This window comes from Sapajus apella, unplaced genomic scaffold, assembly GCF_009761245.1.
Source record: "Sapajus apella isolate SASKATOON/1434 unplaced genomic scaffold, GSC_monkey_1.0 scaffold16, whole genome shotgun sequence".
Taxonomy (NCBI): domain Eukaryota; kingdom Metazoa; phylum Chordata; class Mammalia; order Primates; family Cebidae; genus Sapajus; species Sapajus apella.
This window is the reverse complement of record NW_022436956.1, coordinates 26,332,646-26,353,277: the sequence shown is the minus strand read 5'-3', so window position 1 is coordinate 26,353,277 and position 20,632 is coordinate 26,332,646. Positions and strand designations below refer to the sequence as shown.

The following is a 20,632-nucleotide window of genomic DNA, read 5'->3' as shown; positions in this document are numbered from 1 at the left end:
TTTATATTCTGTTCTCCACATTGGTTTTTTTCTTTTCTGACTTTCATATTTGAGGCTTTTCTCCATTGTCTGCGCTTGGATGCCTTTTTATATTTAACAGTGAGGCACTAAAACTTATTTATTTGAAGTGATTTGTGCATGGATGAGGCTTGTTGACTAAAGGCCATCATTGTGAGACGATTTGGACAGTTGATCATTTTGGGGTGGATTCAAAATGTCAGTGTCTTTTCTCTTTGAGCAGTGAATCTCTCCTGAAAAGACAGTCTCAATCTCTTGAGACCTAAGCTTGCCACTGGCTCTGCAAGCCTAGTACGGAAGTCAGCACCCAGACCTCCCAGGCAGCATGCAGACTTCTTCCCCAGCACTCCTGTTCTCATTCTGGCTCTGGTGTCCCTGCATTCCACTGTATCTGGTGTCTGCGGTCTGAAGCCTTTCTCTAGATAAGACTCTTGGTTCCCTTCAGGAGACACAACTGTCCGGGATGAGAGAGGGGACCTGAGGTTCTACATGTTGATTTCAACCCGTCTTCCTCTTTACAGCCCTGTAATATGCCCTTGCTTTCTCAGCTACCTGAGAGAATATCTCTGTTCTGTTTCTTTTGGTTCTTCCTCCTCATACTAACATTTACCTTTTTGAACAGACTATGTGACTTAGTGACAGTTTTGATGCTCTTAAGTATCATTATCTTCCAATATCTTTTCTATTGGTGCTCAGCCCTTTTCTCTGATAGGCGTTGATCTGAAATCCTTGAAGCAAAATCTATAAATGGCTGATGGTAGTTCTCTTAAGAAGTTGCGACCAGGATTTTCTAGAAATAAATGAAAACTGCTGTAGCCAGAAAATACATGTGGATTAGTTGTTGATAGGAAATAGGAGGAAGGACCTAGGAAGAAAGCATTAATTTGAATGGAGCTGGGGATAGTAGGAAAAGGAAAGAAGCTTCACTTAAATTTAGAAACCAGTTCTGTAGTTCACTAGGACTCCATGAGAAGCGGTGCTTTCAGGTTATTAAATACTAGGGTATTTCACTCTTTGACACAAAGCAATCTGTCTCTTCTGTGTCAAATATGAAGTAATCTTCATATTCAAACAGTTATTTTAGTTCATTTTTTTCAAGAGAAATGTTTATCTTTTGGTCCATGCAGTTGATTTTATTTTTAATAGAGTTCATAGATGATATCTATCAGTTTGATGTGGCGAAAAGTACCGGCAAGCAATATTGTAAAATAAAAATAGTGCAGCAGGGCAGATCTTGCAACCAGTTTCTTAACTTCACATCCCTTCTCTATAGATTTCCCAGCCGTGAATTGGGTTCTTCAGTTTGATTGTCCCGAGGATGCCAATACATATATTCACAGAGCAGGTAGAACTGCCAGGTAGGTATACTGACTCACTTATTTTCTTTTGCTGCTATCTAAATGACAAAGCATGCTTTCCGAGCTGCAGATAAACAAAGAAGAAAGGAATTCAGGTAAGTGAGTGCTAGTTTGGCATTTTGTGGTGAGAGTTGATAGCAACTTGACAGCTGTTGTAAATCATTATGGCTAAGATTTGATTGGTGCTGCAAAAAATCCATAAAAATCTTATTTTAGTTTGTTTTAACTTTTTCCTTACTTTACTTTTCACCAGAACTGCTCACTGAAAGTCATCTCATTGGATCCTAATGACCTGTCAGTTAGGTGTAGGATTGTAATAGTCCTCACTTATCCTCAGGGGTTATGTTCCAAGGTCCCAGTGGATGCCCGAAATCTCAGTACCAAAACCAATATATGCTATGTTTTTTCAACCTAATAACTGAGACAGCCAAGTAACTAACAAGTGGATGGGGTCTCGAGCGTTGATATGCTGGACAAAGGGATGACTCCCATCCTGGGCAGGAGACAGTGGGATGGTGTGCCATTTTATCAGGCTACTCAGAAGTGTGAGCAATTTAAAACTTATAAATTGTTTATTTCTGGAATTTTCTATATTTTTGGGCCCTGGTTGCCTGGGGGTAACTGAAACCACGGAAAGAGAAACCACAGATGAAGGGAGACTACTTACTGTATTATTAAATACCTATTTTCAGATGAGGAAACTGAATCTTTGAGCAGTTAAACAATTTGTTCAAAGGTCCACAGAGCCAGGATTTGAACCCAGACAGTCTGGCTCATCTAGTCTGGATCTTGTGCTTTTACCTTCTAGAGTGGAGGCTCTATTAAGAGGCTAAGTGGTTTGGAATCATAGATTTCTCTTTTTCCTTTCTTCCTAGCTCAGGAAAGAGAGGCATTGCTGAAGACCACTCCCTATCTCTCCTTCTTCCTATATGCCCCACTTTCCCCCAAAAGCATCCTATGTTTGCTCAAGAGGTATGAGGAACTGCCTAGAAAAGAACTTAGTAAAGTCAGTCATTTGGAATTAAATGGCATAGAAAGGCATCTGAATGAATCAAAAAGGATTGCACAAATGTCATTGCTATAAGCCATAGTGGTGAAGCCGGGAGATACACGTTCACGGTAGAATTGTAAATGATTAACATTCTTCTGGATAACATATGGTAATACTTATTAACCACCTTACAGTTCTTCTTTTTGTCTTAGTAATTCCACATCTGGAAATAGATCTTAAGAAAATAGAGAGATGCATAAAGTTTCAATATATGTTTGTCTGCTGATACTTGTAATGGTTAAGAACTGGAAATTACCTTGTTGTGATCTTTACGATATGATTAATTATGGTCAGCCATAGATGGATTATTTCTTTAGTTTTACATTTTTGTTCTATTTTCTTTCTCATCAAGACTGGATGATTGGGTATTTATCATATGAATTCCAGTATTGGTCTAACTGGACCAACAGTTGCTTCCAATTTCAAGCCACAAACTCTTCTTCAAAACTTTCCCAGGGATGGCAGGATCTTTAGGTCTGAGCACAGACTGTCTTGTCTGGCAGGCTTGCTTTACCACCTGTCCTGTGTCCACTTGAGCAAGTGGCCCAAAGTATGAAAGTGTACTATATCCCTTGCTTACCTAGGAAGTTCCGTTGGAGTTTAGTTCTTTTAGATTGCTATGCATTTATATTTTTTGGGTAGCTTTGAAAAAAAACATAATTTTTAAAATATGGTCACTTTTTGTTTCAGTTGAAGGTTTTTATGTCCTTTTATAACCTAGCAAGAAATAGAGCTTTTTAAAATTCTATTTTCTAATTTTCAGAAGATGTTTGAATGTTTAAGTGTTTTTTTTTTTTTTTTTTTGATTTATTTGTTTTTTCCCTGTGGGCCATCTTTAAACATGGTTCATAATAAAAATGCACTCAAATTAAATGTGCTTCGTTTGACCAGTATGATAGCAGGGAGAGAACAGTGTAATAGTGAAAGACTATTTAAAAATAGGATTTATATATTAGTGGGTTCAAAAATAAGTCTTTTAATTGCAGTCGATGGTGTAGTTTTAAACAAGCAATACAGTTAGGATTGGGTTTTGTATATGATGTCATTGTACATTCAGACAAACTTGTTTCTAGAATTTTTTTTCTTCTTAGAGCTAAGTAAAATGGGACACGGGTAGAATAGTTGCCTGTTCTCTTCTCCATTTTATGAAGGAATAGATGGTGCCTCACTGGCCTTTAATGTGTCAAGTACATGGTTTGTTTGTTTGTGTTTGACATGGAGTCTTGCTCTGTCACCCAGGCTGGAGTGCAGTGGCACAATCTTGGCTCACTGCAACCTGTGCCTCCTGGGTTCAAGTGATTCTCCTGCCTCACCCTCCCGAGTAGCTGGGACTATAGGCATGTGCTACCTCACCTGGCTACGTTTTGTATTTTTAGTAGAGATAGGGTTTCACCATGTTGGCCAGGTTGGTCTTGGATTCTTGACCTCAAGTGATCTGCCTGCCTCAGCCTCCCAAAGTGCTTGGATTACAGGCGTGAGCCGCTGCGCCCAGCGAGTGCATGTTTTGGTTGTCGTTCATAGTGAGATATTTTGGGAAGTCATTGGTGGTTGGTGGAATGACCTTCTCCACTGTGTCATTCTCAATAAATGTGTAGTTGTGTAAATTTGTACATATACCTGTGCATACATCTGCATTCTGTGGTCCTGTGGGCCTCTGGATAGGCAAGGTTGGTTATGGTATCTCACAAGCATATTGAGCCAGGGGTGTAGGCACTTTTTATTTTTTCTTTTCCTTTTCAATATCTTTAATGTATTTTTTAATGTGATTATTTTGATATGTATTACAATACTTTTTAGATGTGCCAGTGGTATTGATGGGGACAGGGCAGACTGATTCCTAAACAGAATACATTTAGCAGTAAAATTATTCTTTCTATATGAAGATTATTGGACATCTCTATATAAATCAGGAAAGGATTCTAGAAGGGGAAGTATTTCAAGGTTCTTAGTTCCTGGAGAAGTTGTTGAAAATTTTATGTAGTTGAACATGCTGTGGTGAACATTAAACTGGGTCTTAATGACTGTGGAGATGAATAGGAGTTAGAACAACATCACATTATTGTGTCTGAAGAGAGAGAATACTAATCTCTCTCTTCAGACACATGTTTTAATGTAATTTTTAATGTGGTCATTAACTTTTAAAGCACAAGCCGGTTTGACCTTTTGTAACCAATTACAAACATTTTGACATGACTTTTTTAGATGTATCGTTAGTAGAAAGGTTTAGCATATATAATGCTTTTTTTTTTCTGGCAGTTTAAAAGTTGCTGATGATGGGGTTAGAGATAATTAGAAAGTTTTGTGGGCCATGAGACTGAATAATTGAATTGAATAAAGGCTAAATTAAAATTTGAATCTAATTAAAATCCTGTATTCGACTGTAATTAAAACCAAGTTGCCAGATAGTGTTTGCTTTTGGAATTGAACTATAATATATGAATATAGAAAAACAAATTCATTAGCAAAATCACTAAGTTTTCTTTTTCTTTTTGTATTTTAGCTAAAAAAGTGATTTGGGTACTTTTGCCTTGAAATACCTAATCCTGTATTAATTTTACCTTTTTAAATTTCTTTTGATCTATAGCCATTGAGAAATTTTCTTATATTTTCCTTAACCATCATACCCCTTTTAACAAAATGATCTCCTTTAGAGATGAGTGAGGCCAGCTATATGAATATAGTTTTATAATGCTGTATCCTGTGATACATTCTACCACTTTAAAAAGCAGCTCTCTTTAGGGCTTATAGTTTTTTTTTTGATACAAAACCAAGCTCTTCAGTTTTTATAAAAATGTCCAGTTGAAAATAGAAAATATTTGGGAATGGAAAATAGGTATCAAATATTCTCAATTTAAAAAACTCTTTATTTGGGGAGGGCTGGGAGGGTTGTGGATAGAATATGGACATTTATATACAGGTTTTTCTCCCAGAATAGTGGAAGGTAAAATAATTTTCAGCAATATTCTAATTTAGCCTTATTTGCCTGGCTACATTTTTTGACTCTCCGAAACTGTGTAATGTGGGAGCAGATTCTGATTCCACTAGGGGGCAGCAGAGGCCAAACCTTAGCATTGCGTACTCGTTGGCAGCCGTTTAGATCTCAGCAGCAAAAAGGAAGATGGCCACTAGTTAAAATCTGTAATAACTTGTGAAGAGTCCATGGTTGTTTGTGGGAGACTACTGGTACTTGATGGAATAGCTAATGAGCATTTTTAAATAGTGTCTTTAATTGGTTTGTGAATTGAAATGATAAAAGTAAAAAGACAATTTTCGTGAGCATTAACTTTGCAAGGCTTACCATATGTACCTTAGATACAAGATAGGAGCAATCTTTGCTAGTGAAAATGATTTCTTTCATTCCTTTAGCTTACATTTGTGAAGGTCTACAGTCTGCTTCTCCTAGAGAGTGGCTGATGCTTCTTCTTTACATGGCCTTCTGTCTTTGTTGGTGTCCGAGATTTAAAGGTTGCATAAAAGGTCACAGCAAATTTATTTTGCATCTTGAAGCAGTGAGGAGCTGGGGTAGAGTATAGCCAATACGGCTGTAGGGGTAGATAAGGAGGGCTGATAGATCTTAGGAGTCTGTTTCCCAGGCACCCCTTGGGAATAGGGGTATCCTTACTTTGTTCTCCTGTCTAGTCAATACAGCAGGCAGAGTATTCCTTCTAAAACATAAGTCAGATTATGTCACTCCTCTGATGGTATACCATTGCACTCAGAGTGAAAGCCAGTGACTCCCTGGGTCTAAACTATTCATCCCTTTCCCCCCAGTTTCCTAGTATTCTCCCCTTGTTCTCTGTGCTCCATACTGATCCTGCTGTTTCTTGTATGTGCCAGGCATGCTTTTGCTGGTAGGGCCTTTATATTGGTGCTCTCTCTTTTCTGCTGGAATGCGTTTTCCTCAAGTATCCACATGCTTCCTCGTCCTCCCCAACCACTTCTTTTTACCCTCCTCTACATTCGTTTTTTTGAAGTCCTTTATCACCTTCAAATACACGATTTACTTAGTATATTTTTAAATTGTTTTTCACCTTGTTTGATTGTAAGTTCCATAAAGGCAGCAATGTTTGTCTAATATATTGATGTACCCTAAGTGCGTAGAACAGGACCTGGCATGTAGTAGACATTTGAGATAGTGATTCAGACCCATGAATCAGATCTTAAACCTAATATGTTAATTATCCTAACATGTTAATTATTTATTTTGCATAACAAATTGACCCATGCTTGGTGGCTTAAAGCAATAACCATTTATGATCTTGCAGCTTCTGTGGGTCAGGAACTCAGTGTGGTTCCCCTGGGTCCTCTGGCTCTCAGTCTGTCACCAGGCTGTAATGAAGGTGACAGACGGTACTTTACGGTTCAACTAGGGTTGCATCAGTTCTCAGATTTATTCACATAGTGGTTGCCAGATTCATTTCCTCCTTGATTGTTGGTCAGAGGCATCTCTCAGTTCCTTTTCGTGTGGTCTTCGTCACAGGGCAGCCACAACATGGTAACTGACCTCATCAGAGAGGGCGAATGAGAGCTGAGGGAGAGAAAGATGAAGCAGCAATGTCTTTCATGACCTAGACCTGGAAGTCACAGTCCGTCTTAACTGTAACATCCTAGTGGTTGCATATCAACTCTATTCCTTGTGGGGGACAACACATAGGTGTCAATACCAGGAGGTACAGATTATTGGGAGTTGTTTTAGAAGCTGTCCGCCATACCCAACATCAAATTTTATCACTGATTTCAAGGATAAAAGCAATCCCAAGATATAGGTGAAACAGGAAGACGTGTGGGATCTCCATTATAGCTCCCTGGGTGTTTTCTTGTCAAATTAGAGCTTGCTCTGGCCCAGGTTAACATAGCAGACTAAATAATGTGTGGCTTAGATGGGCACTTGCACAGATGGACTATTTGTATACTCGGTCACAAAGCCCACCAGAGAAACATGCTTTTGAATCATGAATTGTGAACAATCATGGTACATCCTATTAAAAGTCTCTCATAGGTGAGGACTCTTACCTGGCAAATACCATGTTTGTTTCCCTGGAGGTCTGTCATTAATATGTTTTCTAGGAGATTTGACCATATCACTTTTTTGGGGGTGGAGGGAGCACAGGGCATCCTCTTCCCTACCGCTCATCCTGTACCACATAGAGAACAAATGGACTGTGGTTTAGTGTTTTGCTTCCCCAAACTCAATAAATACTTGTATGAATAAACTCATTTAGCGCATAGAACAACTCATGAAAGAGGTTCTAGTATTAGGAAACTCTTTCTCAGAGACTTTGAGGTAGAATATATCTAAGATTTTTCAGTTTAGTAAGTACCACGGCTGGGATTGATGCTTGGGTCTTTCTGACTCTACAACTCATTCTTGCCAGTGTGCCCTGATCCAGCTGTTTACATCTAATGGATTCCTGTGGCTGCTGCTCCCATGCAGCCCTTCTGGAATGCATGAGAGCCAGTTACTGGGAGAAGAAACATAGATGCCTTTAAATCTGTTGACATTTGTAGTCAGGAAGACAAACTAAAAGTACATGCATTTTCTTTCTTTGGACTATGAGAGATAGACCTCCTGTAGTTGTTCCATCACTGCCTTTAAAAAGTCAGGAATCCTAGGTTTGAATTTGACTTTGTCGCCTAATGACCGTGTACCCTTGGACAAGCCTTTCACTTCTCTAAGCTTCAGTTTCTTTTCTGGTAAAATGGGGTTAATCGTATCTAACTCTGTTATTTCCTGAGAGTATAGTTTTAGGTAGTATAGGTACCACTTTCATTCAAGGTTTCTTTTTATTCTTAATCTGTTAAAATTTAGCTTTTTTAAAAAAAAATTTTCTGGGGACAAAGGTGATAGAATTTACTGATTTCTACCCTTTCTCTGTGAACCCCATAAATCCTTGTTCTTAATCAGTTTGCTAGAAGCTTTCCATGCAATATGTATTAGCCAGCTTGGTTTCTTTCTAATTACTTACAGTGAACTTCATTTGTCACTGTTGGGCCTGACATGGTATACCTGTTTGTTATTTGAGATCTTAAGGTGCAGATGACTTTCTTTTCCCCAAAGTATTTCCAAACCTGTTCTTTTTTCCTGTTTTAAATCCAGTGTAGAATCTTTAGATATTCTGTAAGTCAGAGATAGCTTTTTTCCTGGAATAAGCTCTCCTGTGTACCGTGTTGCTCAGGAGGAACAGAACGGTTGGACACAGATCCCTTATGGCTGTGTTTCTGCATCTGCGTAACAGACTGCATTGTTCTCCCCCAGTGACATGAAATCTTGGGGATGGTTGTCACAGGTAAGGCTGAGGTATAGGGAGAACAGAAGGAGATACAGGGCAGGAAAGAGAGGACTGTGCAATAGCAGAGCGTAACCAAATTGTCTCCCTTTCTCCACTTCTTGATTATTATTGTATTGTGAGCAGTGACTAGTGTATCAGTCGTTAAGCTGTGGAATTTTAGATCCTAAAGGGACATAAATCAGTAAGTTATATAATGTATAAATAAGAAAATATAGTAAATAGTGATTTATTTTATCTAAAGTTATACAGCTAATCATACAACAGGACTAGAACCCAGTTGTTTTGATTCTAAATCTGATGGTTTTTTTCTTTCTAATTTGGTGACTGAGTCTCGCTCTGTCACCCAGACTGGACTGCAGTGATGTGATCTCGGCTCACTGCAACCTCCGTCTCCTGGGATCAAGTGATTCTTCTGTCTCAGCCTCCCGAGTAGCTGGAACTACAGGGTGCGCCCCTACACCTGGCTAATTTTTGTACTTTTAGTTGAGACGGGGTTTTACCATGTTGGCCAGGCTGGTCTCGAACTCCCAACCTCAGGTGATGTGCCCACCGGCCTCCCAAAGTGTTGGGATTACAGGTGTGAGCCACCACGCTCAGCCAAGTCTGGTGTTTTATCTGCTGATACAGTGTCTATTGTTCACTCACCAAATATTTGTTGTGCATGTATTAGCGACACATGACATGTGTATACATGTCCTCAAATTTAATAATTAAGATAAGGAAATATGCTAATATTGGTAGTACTAGGATGTATGTTAAATGGGGTAAGAGTGATACAAAAGATGTAGGTCTTAAAAGTATATAGAGTTTTTTTAAAACTTATTTTTAATAACTTGTATTACAAAAATAATGCTACTCACTAAACAGATTCTAGACAATACTGGCAAAACAATTAAAATCACCTAAAATCCTAAAATTTTTTTCATGTACTTATGTATATATGTTTTTCTAGTTACAAAACTGGGATTGTTCCAAATAAACTTTTTGTAACCTGGAGAACGAGGCTAAGAGCACTGTGGGTGGCTATGCAGTTGTGAACAGTGTGTCACAGTCCATGGCAGGACGGTAGCGGACAGGATGAATGAGCAAAGTTCAAGGGACAGTTAAAGAGCCAACTAAATGGAGTTGATGTGTTGGAGAATCTTAATTTGAGTAAAGATTATTGGCTCGTGGGCAGAAGGCAAATTATTGCCAGAATGGCAGCGCTTTTTTCCTGCCTCTGGCTCTAGTTTGTTTGAAGGTTATTTCAGTAGAAGAATTACCATGTACATCCAAGCCAATGGTCTGGATTCCGATTTTAACTAGAAATGCTAGTGAGCTGCCGGCTGTGGAGATAAGCTTCTTGATATCAGCTAGACAATCATGACCAATCTGTTGAGTATTGTTTCTGGAGGGAATCCTGGTATAACTGAAAAAGTGGTGGATGAGAAGTTTAAAGTCTCTGATATTTAGTAACCAGCTGATTTTAGACCACCCTCTTGGGCTCTCAGGAATACTATTTTGTATTGCCACTTCCTCCTGGTTGCTTGCTTTTAAGATCTGCAAATTAATGTATTAATACAAAAAAAAAAGTTCGTCATAAATTTGGAAGAGCTGCATAAATTCCATACAGTATTAATACTGATGGTGAAAATGAAATTTTGTTACGGATGTAGGGCTTTTTGTCAGGTGGCTAGAATGTCTCTTAAAATAATATATCATGGTGGCTAGTTAAGATTGTATTGTATTCTTGAAAAATGCTGAGAGTGGACATTAAATGTTCTCACCGCAAAAATGATAACTGTGAGGTAATACATATTTTAATTAGCTAGACGTAACTGTTCTACAATGTGTATATACTCTGACATGTTGTACATGATAAGTACAGTTTATCAATTTGAAGTAAGTATGTTTGAAAACAAATTTGTCGAAATACAGAGTTTTAAAGTGTAAATCTTTTGAAGAACACTTATTTCTTATACATTCAGCCTTGGGCCTTGAATATTGCTTTTGAAATCTAAGAGCTAGCTCATGGGTAAATAGACTTTATTTTTGCAAGTATTTTTTAAAGAAAAATGTTCTTACGCCCTCTTTTAAAAAGTGCTTTTATTCTAGAATAAAAGCTTACTAGGGAACTTTGGTTATTAGTGTGTGGGTGATAACTTGTGCTTTGTGTTGTTTTGGGGAAAAGATGTGTATAATGTAAAATAGGTAAAATGGCCAGTGATCTTTTTAATGGGTGCTTGCCTTATGGAATTTGACTTTGAGTGTTTTCCATTTTCCATTGGGAGTCTTTTTCTTCTAAAATTCCACTGTTGGAATTTGTCTTATGTGTAGCCTTCTACATATATTCTGTTAACTGTGGCTTTAAATGGTTTGAACATGGTCTCTTTATGACTTTCGTCCTGACTCAGCCTCTTAGGTGCTCCCTGGGAATGAGTAGACGAGGTAGATAGAGGTGTGCTAGCCTTATTATTCCTTCCTAGGGGTCAGTTGAAACACATGAGAACATGGAGTGAGTATCTTTTTGGTCTCCTAGGTTCGTGTAACCCTTTGCCACATTCTGTGCCCCGTGTAGACTTGTGGGTCTATTTATTGCATTTTGCCATCTCTGAACTTGAAGGTAGAGTATTAAAATGGTTGAGTGTTGACTAGCCCTCAACCAATTGTTCTCCTCCTTTCTAATGGTTCTACACAGAATAAACTTTTCTACTTCTGAAGGTAATTCATTTAACCTCAAGAGTCTGGTTGCCTCAAGAGCATTTTGGAAGTGTCCTGCTTGAGTCAGCATTAACTGATTCCTGTTCTCTTTGGACCTGTAATCTTCCCTTGGTGGAGTCTGGGAGCTTCAGAAGTTACGATGTCTCTCCGTTATCTTGTCTGCTCAGCATGTCATCTCATTGCTTCCAAATATACTAGTAAATTTTGCCTTCACAGATGGTTTGGTCCAATACTGCTTAGGGGTCAGCTTTAAATTTGTATTTTTTTGTAGTGAACGAAGGTGAAAAACTTTGAGTCATATTATTCTGTGTTAAAATGCTGTGAGAAAGTTATTTGGTACTGGTCTTTCAGTTCTAAAACAAATAATTGGTGAAAGTAGGAAATTGTATGTTCAGCCTCACTCTGTCCCCTTTGTTGACTAGAAAAAGCAAGTAGGCATAAAGAAGAGGAAAGTATCCACTGGACTCTCAAATGCTGCCTTACTCCATGGAAAACTCGACTGTCCCCTTTATATCCCTTCCCCTAATGTTGGACTAATTCCTAATTATTCTTTAGATCTCAGTTCAGATGTTGGTTTCTCCAGGCAGTGCCGTCTCTCGGTATGTCAAAGCCCGATTTTTCTTCCAGCATTTGATGATAAAATTCTACCTAAGTATTGGTGGTATTCAGTCTCTTTATGCAGGGACATTCTGGGGCTTCTAAAAACAGGTTCTAGTGTACCTTTCTAGCAATCTTTCCTGCTGTTTGTGTACCGTGGCTTCAGTGGAGTTTCTTTTTCTTATTCACTCTTCAATACATTTTTCTTGTATTTTCTGGCTTCCACCCGCTTGTTCACACATTCTTCTCCTTTGTGACACCTTAGTCTCTTCACTACTTTAAATGCTAATGACTCCTGGCTGCATGGATGGTTTAGTCCGGTGCTGCCTAGGGGGACAGCTTTAAACTCATATTTCTTTCCCATCTTCAAGGCTCAACTGAAATTTCATTGCATATTCCATGACATATTTTGTTTTTCTCTGGCTAACCCTGAGAGGCCTCTTTTCCTTTCTGAGTTGGTAGTGTTTATTGCCCATGGTTGTCCTTTTGCACCTACTTACTTACTGTTTTATGACTGTTCTCTTGACTCTCTTGCTTGTGTGTTTGTTTTTTTCTAGTCAACAGGAACGTTAGATCACTGGAGACAGGGATTTTTATCTTCTGTTTCTTGGTGTTCTTTACAGTTTATGCCCACCACAAAGTTTCTCACTAAAAAGTTTATTTGCTCCTCATATTTTATAGCATGAATCCTGGTGAGAGTGCTTTGAGATTGTTTTTTTCTTTAAAAAATTTCTCCAGGTATCCAATAGTGTTCTCTGTTTTACTGCTTGTATGCCATGGCTGACATAAAGGTATCGGGAAAATCTGTGTGCAAGTAGCACAAGAGGCTTAATAACTGCAGGATGTCTTGTGGCCCATGTCAGTACAAATTTCTGAAGATACAGCATGAAATAAGATTTTACTAGGTGAGGGAAGTGAAGTAACATGGATTGGAGGCAAGTATTTTTCTTGAACAGATCTGTTTCTTGTAACTAATGCTTCTAAACAATTTCACTTCCATGGTGTAAATAAAATTCCCAGGAAGAGGAGTTGAATTTTTTTAAAAAAGTATATATTGGGTGTCATGTTTATTAAAAGATTAACTTTACTATGATCCTCTAGTGGCTTAGTGAGAAATTGTCTCCTTGTTATATGGGTAGGGAGCTATTTAAGAAAATCTCTTTAATTGATTTCTTTCTTAGAATTTAGATCATCTTCTGTGGAACAGCTTAAAAGTCACTAGGAATAACTAGTGATGGAAATGATATGAGATATGAGGTGTTCAGAGCCCTAGTTTTCTGTTATCAGAGATTAAAAGCCAGTCTCTGACATTTACTTGTTAGATGAACTTGTTTTCATGTTTACCTGTTCATCACACTGTTAAAATGTAAAATGCAGATTGCATTGATGTATTAAAGATTTTGTTTCTTTTTGTTTAGGTACAAAGAGGATGGTGAAGCTTTATTAATTTTGCTTCCCTCAGAAAAAGCTATGGTGCAACAACTTCTTCAGAAGAAAGTACCTGTGAAGGAAATCAAGTAAGAGCTACTTGTTGTCTTTATGTTTTTAGGAAAATGAAGGCATGAAATTGTTATGCTTAATTATGTACACCTAATTCCCTCCTCCTCCTAATTTATTCAGCTGCCTGGTTTGACTTTTATAAAAAGGCTCTTTTTACAACAGTTTTAGGTTCACAGAAAAATTGAGAGGAAGATATAGAGTTCTCATATACCTCATTCCCTGAACATGCACAGCCTCTGCCATTATCAACATTCCCCAACAGAGGATATCTGCTACAATTGACAAATCGGTGTTGACATTTTTTCACCAAAGTCCATAGTTTACACTAAGGCTCATTCTTGGTGTTGTCCATTTTGTGGGTTTGTACAAATGTGTAATGATGCATATCTAGGATTTTAATGTCATATGGCATTTTCACTGCTCTAAAAATCCTGTGTTCTTCCTATTTATTTCTCTCCCCTCCCCCTGAACCTCTGACAACTACTGATCTTTTTACTGTCTCCATAGTTATCTTTCCAGAATGTCATATATTATAGTTGGAATTATATAGTACATAGCCTTTTAATATTGGCATTTTTCACTTAGTAGTATGCATTTAATGTTCCTCCATGTCTTTTCATGGCTTCATACTACATTTCCCTTTAGTACTGAATGACATTTCATTGTCTGGATGCAACAGTTTTTATTCACCTACTGAATATATATTTTTAAATTTTGTTTTGTTTTGACCTTGTGTATATAATCAATTCAACTATAGCCTGGCTACAAAAAATGACAGATTTGTATTGATTTTATGCAAATAACCAAATTGCCATAAAAGCTAGTAAGTTGTCTGAATTCTGAGGGGTCAGGGAGAATAAGGTATTATATAAAGCATGTGTCATTTATGGGTTACTAAACAGAGGGTTAAAGATGGATTAAGAAGAGTAAGGATCTTTTCACTCCCTTAATAAAAATACGTAAAACCCTATCAGTAGTATTAAAATGAAATAACCACAATTAGATTGTTCTCAGCAGTTCCCTTGGTCCTACTTAAGTCTTACAACTAGTGGATGTTGGATTAACCTTTGGCTTTCAAAGGTCTAAAGGACATCTTAATTGCTTCCAAGTTTTGGCAATTATGAATAAAGCTGCTATAATGAAGGATTTTGTGTACACATAAGTTTTCAACTCCTTTGGATAAATATTACCAAGGAGCATGATTGCTGGACCAGATGGTAAGAATATGTTTGGTTTAGTAAGAAACTGCCAAACTGTCTTCCAAAGTGGCTACACCATTTTGAATTCCTGCCAGCAATGAATGAATTTCTGTTGCTCCACATCCTTGTCAGCATTTGCAGATATTCTTGATCAAGGTGAGGAAATTGTCCCCTATTCCTAGTTTACTGAGTTTAAAGAAAAAGATCATGAGTGGGTATTGGAATTTAAAAAAAAAAAAAAAAAAAAAAAAAAATTTAAAAGAAAATCTGTTGAGATAATGAGATTTTTTTCTTTGTGAATGTTAAACCAGCCTTGCATTCCTGGGATAAATCTCACTTGATTGTGATTTATAACTATTTTTATACCTTGTTGGATTTAATTTGCTAATATTTTGTTAGATTTATACCTAAGTGTATCATTTTTGGGAGTGCTAATAATGTAAATGGTGTTGTTTTTAGTTTCAAATTCCACTTCTTTATTGCTGGTGAATTGATGTTCATAGTATTCTTTTTTTGGAGGGGGGTGGGGGACAGAGTCTTACTCTGCAGGTGCAATCTTGGCTTACTGCATGCAACCTCTGCCTCCTGGATTCAAGCAATTCTCAGCCTCCCAAGAAGCTCGAATTACAGGCATGTGCCACCATGCCTGGCTAGTTTTTGTATTTTTAGTAGCGATGTAGTCTTGCTATGTTGGCCAGGCTGGTCTTGAACTCCTAGCCTCAAGCAATCTGCCTGCCCTAGCCTCCTAAAGTTGTTCATAGTATTCTTTTTATCCTTTTAATGTCTGTGGGGTTTGTACTGATTTTCCTTTTTTCATTTGTGATAAAAACAGGAAAGTGATTAACTTTTGTATATTAACCTTCAATCTTGTAGTCTTGCTATAATTGCTTATTAGTCTAGTAGTTTCTTTGTTCATTCTTTTTGATTTCCTACATAGATGATCATGTCATCTGTGAACAAAACCAGTTCTGTTTCTTCTTTCCCAATCAGTATGCCTTTGATTTCCTTTTCTTGTCTTATTGTGTTAATTAGGAATACTAGAGTGATGTCGGACAGCACTGGAGAGAGGGGGTGTCTTTGATCTTAGCAGGAGAGCTTCCAGTTTCTTACCATGAAGTATGATATTAGTAGTAGGTTTTTGTATTTGTTGAGGACTTTTGCATCTATCATGTTAATTGATTAGTCTGTAGGTTTTTTTTTCTCCCCTGTAATGTTTGTATCTGGTTTTGGTGTTAAAGTGATGTTGGCCTCATAGAATGAGTTAGGAAGTATTCCCGCTGCTTCTGTCTTCTGAAAGAGATGTTAGGAAATTGGTATTTCTTTCTTAAATGTTTGGTAGAATTTATAGGCAAGCCCATTTGGGCTTGGTAATTTCTGTTTTGAAAGGTTATGAATTACTGATTCAATTTCTTTAATAGATAGCCTATTGAGAGTGTTTATTTCTTATATGAATTTTGGCAGATTTTGTCATTCAAGGAATTGGTCTGTTTCATCTAGGTTATCAAATATGTGGGCATAGAGGTGTTCATAATACCCCTTTTTATCCTTCTACTATCCATGAGATTTGTAATGATGTTTCTTCTTTCATTTCTGAAAATAACTTGTGTCCTTTTATTTTCTTATTATGGTTATAGGCTTATGAATTTTTTTAGTTGTTCTTTTCAAAGAACCAGCTCTTGGTTTAATTTTTTTCCCTTTATTGATTTCCTGTTTTCAACTTCAGTCATTTCTGCTCTAGTTCTTTCTTCTTCTGCTTGCTCTTGATTTAATTTACTCCTTTTCTGTTTCCCAAGTTGGAACTGTAGATGATTGATTTTTAGGCACTTTCTTTCTAATACAGTCATGTGTTGCTTAATGATGGGAATAAGTTCTGAGAAGTGCATCATTAATTTTTTCCTTGTATAAACATCATTGAATACACTTACACAAACCTGGGTGGTATAGCTTACTGTACACCTAGGCTATATGGTGTACCCTGTTGCATTTAGGCTACAAACCTGTACAGCATGAATACTGTACATGCTGTACACTGAATACTGTGGGCAATTGTAACACAATGGTAGGTATTTGTGTATCTAAATGTAGAAAAGGTACAGTAAAAATACAGTATAAAGGATAAAAAGCATACCTGCATAGGGCACTAACTATAGTGCTTGCAGGACCGGAAGTTGCTCTGGGTGTCAGTGAGTGGTGCGTGAATATGAAGGGTTAGCACATTACTGTATGCAACTGTAGACTTGGTAAACACTGTACACGTGGGCTATACTAAACTTTTTTTTTTCAGTAATCTTACCTTGCTGTAACTTCTTTTACTTTATAAACTTTTAATTTAGCTTCTTGATTCTTTTGTAATTGTACTTAGCTTAAAACACACATTATACAGCTATACAAAAATATTTCTTTTATATCCTTACTCTACAAGTTTTTTTTGGTTAAAAATATTTTTTTTCCTTTAAAACTTTTTTTGTTAAAAATAGAGACACAAACACATGAGGCTAGGCCTACACAGGGTCAGGATCATTAATATCACTGTCTTTCATTTCCACATCATCACACTAGAAAGCCTTCAGGGGCAATAACACGCATGGAGCTGTCATCATTTATGATAACAGTGCCTCCTTCTACAGTACTTCCTGAAGGACCTGCCTTAGGGCATTTTTATAAGTAGAAGGAAAACACTGTAAAATAATAAAAAGTATAGTGAATGAATCAGTTAACAGTTGTTTATCATTTTAAAGTATTATGTACATCACCTAATTGTAAGTGCCATACTTTTATTTATCTCGCAGTGCAGTGCATTTGCTTACACCAGCATCACCATAAACATGTGAGTAATGTGTTGCCCTACCGTGTTAAGATGGCTGCGACATCACTAGGTGATAGGAGTTTTTCAGCTTCACTAGCATACTGCAGCCTTTGTCTTCCAGGCTTAAGTGATCCTCCTGAGTAGCTGGGACTACAGTCCTGTGCCACCATGCCTGGCTAATTTTTTTGATTATTATTAGAGACAAGGTCTTACTGTGTTGCTGAGGATGATCTTGAACTCCTGAGCTCAAGCAGTCCGTGGACTCCCAAAGTGCTAGCATTACAGGTGTGAGCCACTGCTCCTGGCTTTCATTACAGCCTAATGGGACCACTATTGTATATGCAGTCCATCACTGACTGACACATCATTATGTGACTCACGACTGTATATGCATTCAGTGGTATAAATTTCCCTCTAAGTATTGTTTTTGTTGTGTTCCACAAATTTTGTAAGTAATTTTCATTTTTATTCATGAGAAATTTTAAAATATTTTGATTTTGTTTTGACTTGTGTTAGAGGTGTGTTTAATCTCCATCTATTTTAGAATTTTCTAGTTACCTTTCTGTTATTTGTAGTTTATTTTTTTGAGACAGAGTCTTGCTCTGTTGCCCAGGCTGGAGTGAAGTGGCATGATCTCGGCTCACTGCAACCTCCACCTCCCGGGTTCAAGCGATTCTCCTGCCTCAGCCTCCCAGTACCTGGGATTACAGGTGTGTGCCACCATGCCTGACAGATTTTTGTATTTTTCGTAGAGATGGGGTTTCGCCATGTTGGCCAGGCTGGTCTTGAATTCCTGACCCCAGGTGATCTGCCCTCCTCAGCCTCCCAAAATGCTGTGATTACAGGTATGAGCCATCGTGCCTGCCCTATTTCTAGTTTAATTCCATTGTGGTCAGAAAGAAGATATTGTATGATTTATATTCTTTTAGTTTTGCTAAGACATGTTTTATGGACCAGAATGTTTTATTTTGGTGAATGTTCCATGTGAGCTTGAGAAGATGTGTATTATGTTGTTGGATAAAGTAGTCTCTAGATGTCTAGTGCGTCCAGTTGATTGATGGTATTGTTGAGTTCAACTATGTTCTTACTGACTTTCTGCCTGCTGGATTTGTCTATTTCTGATAGAAAGGTGTTGAAGTCTCTGATTATAACAGTGGATTCATCTTTCTGGATGCAGTTCTATGAGTATTTTCCTCACATAGTTTGATGCTCTATTGTTAGGAGCCTATACATTAAGGATTGTTGCCTTTTTGGAGAATTGACTTCTTTATCATTATGTCATGCCATTTATCCCTCATAAGTTCTTTGCTTGGCAGCCTGCTCTGTCCGACATTAGTATAGCTATTTTTGCCTTCTTTTCATTAGTGTTAGCATGATATATTTTTATCAAACCACTTTTATTAATTTATATGTCTTTGTATTGAAAGTTGGTTTATTGTAGAAAGTTGGTTTATTGTTGTCTGACATTAGAATAGCTATTTTTGCTTTCTTATCATTAGTGTTAGCATGATATATTTTTATCAAATCACTTTTATTTATGTATCTTCATATTGAAAGTTGTTTTATTGTAGACAACATATAGTTAGGTCTTATTTTTTGATCCACTCTGACAACATCTCTTAATTGATGCATTTAGGCCATTGATGTTGAAAGTGATTATTGATATAGTTGGATGAATAGCTAATGTATTTGTTACTGTTTTCTGTTTGTTGCCCTTGTTCTTTCTTTCTTATGTTTTTCTCCTCTCTTTCTGTATCTGAGAATCACAAGATTGTTTTCTCCCCTTAGCATACCAGTTTGTTGTTTTTCACTTTTTTTTTAGTGCTTGCTCTAATGTTTTTGCAATATACATTTAAAAGTAATCCAAGCCCATTTTGAAATAATGACATAATGCTACAGCACTTCACAGGTTGTGTGAGTACTTTATAACGTAATTCTGATTTCTCCCTCCTGTCCCTTATATCATTGATGTCATTCATTTCACTTATGTAAAGCATACATAAGCATATATACATAAGATATATATGTAAACATACATAATCAAACATGCTGGGGCTATTATTTTGAAAAAAACTTAGATTAAAAATAAGAAATTTTTTTTTTTTTTTTTTTGAGATGGAGTGCAATGGCGTGATCTCGGCTTACCGCAACCTCCGCCTCCTGGGTTCAGGCAATTCTCCTGACTCAGCCTCCTGAGTAGCTGGGACTACAGGCACGCGCCACCACGCCCAGCTAATTTTTTGTATTTTTAGTAGAGGCGGGGTTTCACCATGTTGACCAGGATGGTCTCGATCTCTTGACCTCGTGATCCACCCGCCTCGGCCTCCCAAAGTGCTGGGATTACAGGCGTGAGCCACCGTGCCCGGCCTAAAAATTTTATTTTACCATCACTTATTCCTTTGTTGTGCTCTTCCTTTGTTATGAAGATCTGAGTTTCTCACTTAGGTTATTTTTTTTTCTCTCTAAAGAACTATTAAACATGTTTTGCAAGGCAATTCTGGCAATAAGTTTTGTCAATTTTTGTCTGAAAAAGTGCTTCTCTTTTGAAGGGTAGGTTTTGTTGGGGTACAGAGTTCTAGGTTGGTGGTTTTTCTCTTTCAACACTTTAAATATTTCATTCCATCTCTCCTTGCTTTTGTGGTGTCTGAGAAATCAGGTGTAATTCCTATCTTTGTTCTTCTATAGATAAGGTGCCCCCTGCCCACTTCTTTCAGGATTAAACAAATATTTAACTTTCTGTAGTTTGACAATGATATGCCTAGGCATAGTCTCAGTCTCTCTCTCTTCCCCACCCATCCCTCACTTTGACTTTATTGTGCTTTGAGCTTTCCGAGCTCTTGGATCTGTGGTTTGGTGTCTGACACTAATTTGGAGGAAATTCTGAGTCATTACTGTTTCAAGCATTGCTCTGTTTCTCTTCTCCTTCTGATACTCCCATCATGCGCATGTTCACTTTTCGTAATTGTCCCATAGTCCTTGGACTTCTGTTGTGGTGTTTTCAGTCAGCTTTGGAGGTTTTTATCAAGTTCAGAGATTGTTTCCTCAGCTGTATTAAATCTAGTAATAAATCTATCAAAGGCATCAGTCATTTCTGTTGCAGTTCTTTTTGTTCT

At 37.4% G+C, this 20,632-nt stretch overlaps 1 protein-coding gene across 3 annotated transcripts in view; it reads left to right on the top strand.

Annotated features, from left to right (window-relative positions):
* Positions 1–20,632, top strand: part of DDX10 (DEAD-box helicase 10) — a 276,993-nt gene that overhangs the window by 26,241 nt on the left and 230,120 nt on the right. For all 3 annotated transcript variants that reach the window (XM_032285659.1, XM_032285658.1, XM_032285660.1), the window contains 2 exons: positions 1,292–1,376; positions 13,433–13,531. In XM_032285659.1, coding sequence (XP_032141550.1) covers positions 1,292–1,376; positions 13,433–13,531 — 184 coding nt within the window. The remainder of the gene's footprint in view (positions 1–1,291; positions 1,377–13,432; positions 13,532–20,632) is intronic.